The sequence below is a fragment of the Scleropages formosus genome, chromosome 20 (assembly GCF_900964775.1).
Source record: "Scleropages formosus chromosome 20, fSclFor1.1, whole genome shotgun sequence".
Taxonomy (NCBI): Eukaryota; Metazoa; Chordata; class Actinopteri; order Osteoglossiformes; family Osteoglossidae; genus Scleropages; species Scleropages formosus.
This window is the reverse complement of record NC_041825.1, coordinates 9,097,996-9,107,397: the sequence shown is the minus strand read 5'-3', so window position 1 is coordinate 9,107,397 and position 9,402 is coordinate 9,097,996. Positions and strand designations below refer to the sequence as shown.

General features: G+C 43.3%; 1 protein-coding gene across 1 annotated transcript; it reads left to right on the top strand.

The window, feature by feature from the left end:
- Positions 1-371: 371 nt before the first annotated feature.
- On the top strand, positions 372-8,278 carry LOC108926127 (guanine nucleotide exchange protein smcr8a-like). The gene is made up of 2 exons (XM_018738644.2): positions 372-3,656; positions 5,096-8,278. The coding sequence occupies exons 1-2, from the start codon at positions 1,321-1,323 to the stop codon at positions 5,547-5,549; spliced, it is 2,790 nt and encodes a 929-aa protein (XP_018594160.1). The 5' UTR covers positions 372-1,320; the 3' UTR covers positions 5,550-8,278.
- Positions 8,279-9,402: the final 1,124 nt, after the last annotated feature.

Here is a 9,402-nt window from a genome sequence, read left to right as displayed (position 1 = left end):
CCTCTCACTATATCCTCGTGAGATCCAGCAAAACACCATGATTCATAGAAAGTTGTTCGAGCCCCATTCACACGCACGTGGTATAATTTAAAAGCATATGATGTCTTTTATAAGGTGCCAAAATACAAGGCATTGTGATTGTTGCAAGTACCTTCGGGAGATATGCTAAATGTGTCACGTAGTGCACAACGAAATAAACGTCATGGTCTCAGAGGATAATGACAACTTTAAGACCATGATTTTAGTCGCGCAAGTCTACAAACACTCCTAGCATTGCAATAAGTAATTTATCTTTATATTTTAATCATTTCTCGCTCCAAATTGACGTTGATCCCTGTACGATTCAGTCTCCGCTGGTGCACAGAAAGACGAGGAAGAACAAGGTGAAGGGTCATTGTACTACGTTTTTACACTCAGGTTTTACTTGAACTGGTTTCGTGTGCCGTTCACGCAACTACGTATTTAAAAACACCGAAGTCCACATATTTGCAATTACTGTGCCCGCCGATCCCGGATCAGTGTCTCCCCTGGTTGCGGTGACATAGGCGAGGACACGATGAGAGCTAAACTGATCTCAAATCAGTTTTAATGTCAGGAAGTATTTCGATATAACTAACCGCATTACGTTGAATAAATATTAACCAACTATGTGTAAATGACAAGTCCGTGAATAAAAAAGAAAAAAAAAATTAGAAGCGTATTTACGACGCCTGCGGTGCCAGCTTTGTCTGTAATTGTGAACGAAACGCGGTTTCGCTCGCGGCACAAAGAAGAGTGGGCTCTTCCTCGTCTCCTGCGCGTCACACGACTCGACTCGACATGGCCGGTTCTGCGCGCTGCCGCCTTCACGTGTGTCAGCGACTCTCCGGGCGCTTCCGCACCGTCGCCTGCCCCCGTGCGCGTCTCCGGCGAGCGGAAGGACGGGCGTGAAGCGGAAAGGCTGGATCGCGGGCATGGAGCGGTCGTCCGCCGCGTGAGAGCTGCTCGCGCTGAGCTGTGAGTGACGGCGTCTGTGCGCCGACTGCCTGCTGCCCTGTGGCTGTGCTGCCCCTGTCGGCGCGTTCGACAGCCGCACACCGCCGCGACGAGGCACCGTCGATCGATCCCGAGCAGAAAATGGCGTTTTATTAACAACTTGAATGTTCACCTTGTGGCTTCAGCAGTAGACGCGCGCTCTCTGTGCGTGTCCCTGACATCTCCTCAGTTAGTATGGACAGCGTGGAACTTGGTGACTGCAAACGCACCGTAGGCGTAGAGTAACACACACACACACACACACACACACACACACACGTCATCATCAGCTCAAAGACTGGAAACATGATCGGCTCCCCCGACTTGCTGGCTTTTACCAAAGAGAACGATGTCGTGGACTCCTACGTAGAACCTTCGCAGCTGCCCGAGGAGTTCTCCGTGCCTCTCTTTCCGTACTGTGGAAACGCAAACCCCTGGTCAAAGACGTCCTATGCAAAGTTCGCCAGGGATTTCATCCTCATCTCGGAGTTCTCGGAACAGGTTGGTCCGCAGCCCTTGCTCACCGTCCCGGATGGACCGAAGGCGTGCGGCACTTTCGACCTCAACTATTTCTCCCTGCGCATAATGTCTGTGGACTACCAAGCCTCCTTCGTGGGACACCCGCCCGGGTGCAGCTACCCGAAACTCAACTTTGTGGAAGACTCCAAAGTCGTGCTCGGGGACTCGAAAGAAGGAGCGTTCGCGTACGTGCACCACCTCACGCTCTACGACTTGGAGGCCCGCGGTTTTGTGCGACCCTTCTGCATGGCCTACGTGTCAGCTGACGAGCGGAAGATCATGCGGCAGTTCCTCCAGCTGTCGTCGGAGTTCTCGAAAGCCTCCGAGTGTCTGAAAACTGGAAACCGCAAGGCGTTCGCCAACGAGATTGAAAAGAAACTGAAGGACCTGGAATACACCAGAGCTGTCCTGCACAGGGAGACGGAACTCCAGAAACTGAACAACGGCTGCTATTCGACGCAAGCAATAGAAAAAGCTAATGAACTAGCCAATGTTGAAAAGTCTATCTATGAGCATAAAGATCTCCTGAAGCAAATCACGTCCTACCCAAACAGAAAAATGAAAGACCCCGAGTTTTTGCCGTATGACTCGGACAGCTTGGTCGAATCTGCTGACTTGCATAGGGACCCCGAAAGTGAATCTGTGGCTCGAGGTGAGCTGGACGACCCTACAAATCAGCGCAGGCCCTCGTACACCCCTCAGCTAATAAAAGCAAAGTCGGCTAAATGCTTCGATAAACGCTTGAAAACGCTGGAAGAGCTGTGCGACTTGTACTTCTTCCACCAAACAATGGATCAGCTGAAGCAGATTGAAAAGACGTTCAGAGGGGATCTCTGCAATATCTACACAAACCAGATAGAACAAGCCCTGCTGAAGAAACAGAAAGTCACAAACTTCCTCTTTGAAGATTTTAGCACTTGGGAGGAAGATGAGAATGTAAAACAATTTTGTAGTGGGAACGAGTGTTTGCTCGACAATCTACCTCCTCCTGCTTCCGTCCCGTCAGGTGAACCTCTGAGTCTGGATTCTTATACCTCCTGTGTAGAGACGGTTCCTATAAAAATGGAGCCAGAAACCGGTGAAGGCGGCCCTCAGGAAGTGGAGATGACCGATTCCATCCCCTGTGAAATCGCACAGGATAACTTAGATGAAGGAACTGATGCTGCAATGAAAGGGAGCTTGAGCAGTGGCGAGAGCATTGAAGTCCTTGGTACTGAGAAGTCTTTTAAAGCTCAGGGATCGCAGGTGAATTCTGAAAATATGGCAAATGTTCCATCACCTCAGCTGCTCAGAGTCAGGAGGAGAACTGTCACCAAGAGGGCCAACAGCGAAGACAGCATTGAAGTCCTCAGCACTACAGACTCCATTATACCTGAGGATCTGAGAGCATCATATCCTTCTGCCATTCATGAGGAAGATTCCACGGACGCGGTTGAGGACCGCACAAGTGGACAGATGTTTCCTGTGAATCCAGGTACGGATGTGCAGGATGAATGTGTTTATAAAACGGGGACGTCGGTCCAGGTGGATGCAACCTGTTGCATGGGGCAGGAAGGTCTTGCGTATGAAGAGCCTTCCCCAGAGCTAGCACAGGAGTGCTGTGCCAATGGAGTGGTCAAACAGGAGCCCCGGCCTTGCTGTCAGAGGGATCTTCCTTTGCAGGTGGATTTTGTTCTCGACGATGCAAACATTTGCGAAGATCCTCTGGCTGGGCTTTCTCATGAGCCGAACCCAACTTATCTTCTAGATGAGACATCCAGGATGAATCTGGACGACCTCTCTGACAGCACCAGCTTCATGAGTGCCTCTACAAGCTCCGATAGGACATGCTCACCTTTTCTCTACGGCAGCCCCGTTACTGTGAAGCAGAAGAAGAAGGCCGGTCAAAGTGCTATAAGATTCATCAGACAATATCCCTTTGCCCAGCAAGCCATATTTTGCCTTCTTAGTGGACGGACCCTCGTGGTTTTGGGAACCGACGAAGGGACCGTGAGGAAGCTGGTCAGTGCTTTAACAATTTATTTACCCAATCTTGGGAAGTATGGCGAATCCGTGAAACCCTGGCTCTCGTCTCCTTTCCATCTGTCAGACCTGCAGAACTGGAAGCTTATTGGCATTCACAAGTAAGTTGTGTTGCGTAACCAAGCATGTAAATAAGCATGGGGGTAAAAGCTGCGGTAATAATTTTCTGCGTGATATATGGTTCTGATTGCTATGAAAGAGAATAGTGATTATTCAGCGCTTTTGTTATTTCTTTACTGGTCCTATCATTAATTTTGTCAGAAATTAATGTCCATAACAAAAAAAAAAAAAAAGAAATTAAAGGTACATTTCTTCTGTCAGTCTAGTTTTTTCTAGGTGTTTGCTGCATTGAGGTAAAATTGGAAGTTGAAGCTTTGAAGGTGTATTGAATTGAATTCATAAACATTTAATTGTGAGACTTCTTTTATAGTTCAAGGACAAATATGCTGAAGTCTTCTAGCACAAGGTCTAAATAAACTCAATCTTAGATTAGCGGGCATAATGCCCCTCTCATGTTCCGAAACATAGCGAACATGCGGCAAGAGATTATATCGAGTTTGCAAATGCTGGAGAACAAACCTTGTGAAAGTACAAACGGCAAGTGTTTAACAGATGGTGTGTGTGAGAGAGAGAGAATAGTAATGTGAATAGAATGTGTGCAGAAACCTAGTGTGAAATTTTCGGGGCTGTCCCAATTTTGCAAGTCTAGTTTGTGTCGCCGATAATTTTATTTTTTTAAATGCGTTGATTTAACAATGAGGCATTTGTGTCTCCTAATCTTTTCTTTTTAAATACGAACCCAGAGCCAGCGTACGGCTCACCTCGCGGAGCCGCTTGGCCTCTGCAGACGTTTGCTGCCGTTAGACGTGACCTTTAATTTCGCTTGATCCGGGAGCCTCTGGGATCTTGTTGACCGTGACGTCAGCGGCACTTTGTGAAAGGAAGTGTGATGTGGGTGTTGCGCCGCTAATGCACAATGTCCCGGCTGAGCCGTGTTATGCATTAATAATCACCGCCCTTAATCGGTTTCCGTGCATTAACCTTCGAAAGTGTACAATAATAATGAGGGAACTCAACGTGACTCAATTATCCTACGCCTCGACTAAATTTCACGTTACTTCTTGATTTTTTAAAAAAAAATCATGTAATACAAATCTAGTGGAAAAACATTCATTCATTTAGCTGACACTTTTTTCTCCAAAGTGACTTAGTGTTAATGTACCTACATTTATTTACCGGGGTAATTTTTGGTGAGCAATTAAGATTAAGTACCTTGCTCGAGGGTTTTACAGTAGTGGGTGAGATTTGAACCTGTGACCTTCAGATGTAAAGGCAGCGGCAGTGGCTCCGGCCACTACGCTGCCTGACATCGAGCAGGCCCTTTCGTCTCGAAAGTGATGTACAATGTAAAGTAAAGGTTAATTTTTAATAAAGCCAATACTAGCGGTCACCATGTGCACGGCGAGTGCTCCCAGGTGCAGGATTGTTCCGTAACCTTCCGTCATCTTTTCGAGTAACGGGCCCTTGTTTCATTTCCCAGGATGGCCTCTCCCACGGGGTCCAGCGTGCTCCACTCCCTGAAGCGTTACAGCCGCTACGTCAGCATCCTGGATGCCGATAACAAGACGCTACGCTGCCCACCCTACAAAGGTACCTTAATGGAACGGCTGGTGGACCACAGGACGCAGATCAAGCGCGGCGCCACCTACTTCTTGCACGTGCAGAGCATGCTGACGCAGCTCTGTGCCAAGGCCTTCCTCTTCACATTTTGCCATCATCTCCACCTGCCCATTAACGGCGGCGAAGACGACGACGTCGTGGCAACCCGCAGGATGAAGTTCCTGCACCACTTGGGCTACGATCAGGATGACTGCCACGTTTTACACTTTCTGTCCGAGCTCATCAAGTGCTACTACCTGCACGGCTCTGGAAAGGGGGTTCGTCCACCGGTCTTTGGCTTTAGTTATGTCACCAGCTTCGTGTACAAAATTTAAGCCTGAATTCGTCAAGCACGTGATCGCAATGCCGGTATCTCAAATCAAAGGTCCGTCCGTCTTGGCGAGAAAAGGAGACGAGGAAAAATGTGAATTATTTTGATTCTTTCGTTTAGACGCGTTTCGGGTTTGGTTTGACGAGTTGCGTAATGCAGGTGCTGTTGATTAACTGTGGTTTCTTTGTTTTGGTTTTGTGTGTTGTTACCGTTTGATCACTACATGTAACTGGAGAGCCATATCACTGGAAATCTGTGTTTGGAGCAGAAACCCCTGAACCGCCCTTGAGAGAGGTTTTATTACTAAGCAAATTTATCGTGTATCACAGGATGCGTGGTTGTCAGTGTGCATTTTTATTCTAGTTAGAATTATTTTAAGGCGTGCATGTGGTGGTGCTTCTTGCGCCATACTGTCGTCGTGTTATTGAAATTACGTTACTAAAAGCACGGGGATGCTGGTACGATTTTACCTGTTTGTCCGAGGTTGTCGTTCGATTGACTAAACCATTTTTTTAAAAACCACAGCTTAGTTTAGCGGCTTATCGACGTACTGTCCTTTTGATCACTGTTTTGCGGGATGCGTCACGTCGGGGGGAAAGACCCCGAATGCAGAAATGAAGCACATGGAAAAGACTGTGAAAATTGAGCTTAATTGAATGTTGCTAATTTTGAGGTTATGAGTCAGGAACGAATGGAGGCACGGAGCTGCGGCCTGGCCGTGATTTCTTTACGCCGTCCTGTTGCCTTCGGATTGCTGACGCGATAGAGATGCGGAGAGGATGACGAGAGCTGTGGGAGGAGCTTTCTTTCACAAGCAGATTACTTATCGATGAAACATTTTTCCTCTCTCACCTTTCACTCACGTTTTCGTTCTATTTCGTCCGCTACACGTGCATATCCGCTCGTGAACAAATGCACTCGTTTTCATTTTTTTTTTTTTTAAATTGTAATGCTTGCGCTGAAGCACGAGGATTATTACAGTTTGTCCTTATAAAGGTGTGATCCTCATCTTTTATCCAGTGCGTTTCTAATTACATTACATTCAGGATTACATAAGTAAATAAACCACTTGCCCTTAGTATTATAAATGAAATTAATGTTCTAATGTGAAATTGTTGCAAATATTTGCAAAATATTGCATGCTACATGGATTATACTTGTTCCCTTCTGTCTTTCTGATTGCTGAGTGTTTTGAAGTTTGTGTGAAAATCTTTTTGAAGTGTGCATGAATGTCGATATTTTGACTTGTATGCAGCTGGTTGTGATGTGGGTTATGGCTGTAGTATTATGTCTTTCTTATTTTAGTTGACTGGATGTAATCTTGACTCTTTCTGGGACGGTGTGGCTCATTTAACCGTACATTTTAAAACACTGGGTCCTCTGCTTACAAACACAATTGAAACTGCCAGTGTTTGCATAACTGTTTTCCTAAATCCAACTACTGTCTCAATTATTAAAAAGATTAATATAGGCAGCCCTCAGTTTATTCATGGGTGAGATTCTGTAGTAACTTCAGACAAAGCTGTGTATAGTACAGATATAATAGAGATGTACCTTGATTTATTCACTGGGTAGGTTTTGTACAAGTCTCAGATATAGCTATAATAAGAATCTGTAAGACTAACTGCAAGCTATGCTAAAAATTCTTAAAAATGAATAATGGAAGTAAAAATACATGATCTTCACAAATTCTTAGCGTAGATTGTTGACTGATTTATCTCAAACATGCAACTTTTGTCATCAAGTCATTGTTCACCACACCACTCAGGAACACAAGGCATGAGCTGCAAACACTGTGGAAGTGAGTTGAATTAATGTGGTGCCACATTCCTACTTTTATTTTTTTTTTTTAACTGTCATCTCAGAGCTGACTGTGCAAACGCTGGTTCCTGTAGCTGAGCAACAAATGAATAGCTGAAAATTGTCCAGGAAAACACAGTTAAACTAAAGAATGTTCTTAATCTTCAAAAAGTTTTAACGTGAATGTTTGTAACATTATGACCCAGTGTGTTCAGATGAACCCATTGCAAATATGAGAGATTTCTGTTTGACGTTGATGTCAGCAGTTTCAAATATTAGGGAAAGTTCATTGCAATAAAGCTGGCAGGGCCGTGGTGCCCACGTAAAAAGAATAATTGACTTGTAGCCGCTTAGAGGAGGTATTTGCTCAATTAAACACTATGTATTGCTATGCTGTATGTTGTTTGAATGTAATTTTAGAGAAGCCATAATACTGAACATTTAACTGCCGAAAAAATCTTGATTTTTCTTCAGTGCAATTTTATTTTCTTATACTTCTGTTTACTGAGGTACACGAACCTTGATGGCCCCAAGTAAACAAAGTAACAGGATTAAGAAACTTGCTATATTAACTACTGATTCCTCTGTTTTACATACATGATATAACAAACTATATTTTCAGATTTTCCACTTTATACATATATTTTGTGTTTTCCTGAACTGAATTGAGTTTTAGGTGAAATTTTTGCTTTTGATTGCTGGCGATCCGGTGCCTCGTATTACAGTCCATATTGCCTTTTTGTATTAGTTAATGTAGGGGATGGTTACAGTCCATTCCATGTACTGTTTACTTGTAACATTACAATGACTTAATCAAATACCTGATACTAAATGTTTGTTACTTTCTGTATTTGATTTTGCACAAATATGAGTTGATATACTGTTTGTTTTTTGATGTATTAAAACCAGAGGTATTTAATAAAAATGTTTAAACACTGCTAGCAATGTTTGTCACTGTGAAATAATTACTGCATTCATTTATGTAAAATTTAAGTTCTTAATAACCCATGGAATCATTAAATGGTACCCCTAAGTCATTATTAATGATGTATAATGTATTAGTATTCTCTGGTAGCTTAGAGCTACTGAATTAATGCAGAGAGGATATCTAAATGATGCCTCCAACATGTGAAAAGCACATGCATACACAAGTTTTTGTAGAAATACACTGAAAAACACAGCATAAATTATAATTTAACAGCCAATTTCAGCATTATATCCTAAAGTCAATTATTTTTCACCCATCAGGCCTCTTTAGGAAGTAAGTATGTCAGTGAAAAGGGCTCTGTGTAAACAGAGATCAGGTCAAATAAAAATTCTTAATGCTTTGTCTTTTGAAAGTAGAAATTCAGTAATATTAAAAAAAAAAAAAAAATCCTGTCTGTGATGACCTAGAACTTGAATATTTTAATATGTCACTATGTAACTTCAGGGAGCTGTCAAATAATGGATTTGGGCCACAAGCAGGTTCAGCTTTCTGTTTTGGAAGGAGCAAACTGGTCATTTGTACACTTGATTTACACAGGAAAGGGTAAAGTTTACTGTGTAAATTCACATGTTAATTGCAAGCTATCCTATTTTAAGAATTGCTTACACTGAGCAGATACACAAAAATGGTAAGTTGGCCTATCACAAAATGGAAAGTACATTTTTACAACAAAAATAAAAGCTAACATTACCAGTGTTAAATGTATTTAACTTCAGTTAACTTTAATATCGCAAAACAGTAACATGGTAAAGGTGGTCCTCCAATTACAACATGTGCGACTTACCACCACCTGGACTTATGACGGCCATCCCATCAACATTATTATGTTGTGTCTGAGTCTATAGACACTTCACTCTGCTGTATAACATCAGCCATATTTCTTACTGTTTAGGCCTCAGCATGTGTTTGGCTGTCTAGCAGTGGCTGCACTGTTTACAAAACTCTTTGTTTGTGATTTCAGTTATTTTTCACTTAAAATGGCCAGCAAGTGAAAACACGAGTATTCTGGTCAAGCTGAAGAGAAAAAGCGGAAGGCAAATTTAGAAAGTAAAAAAAATAGCAAAAATAA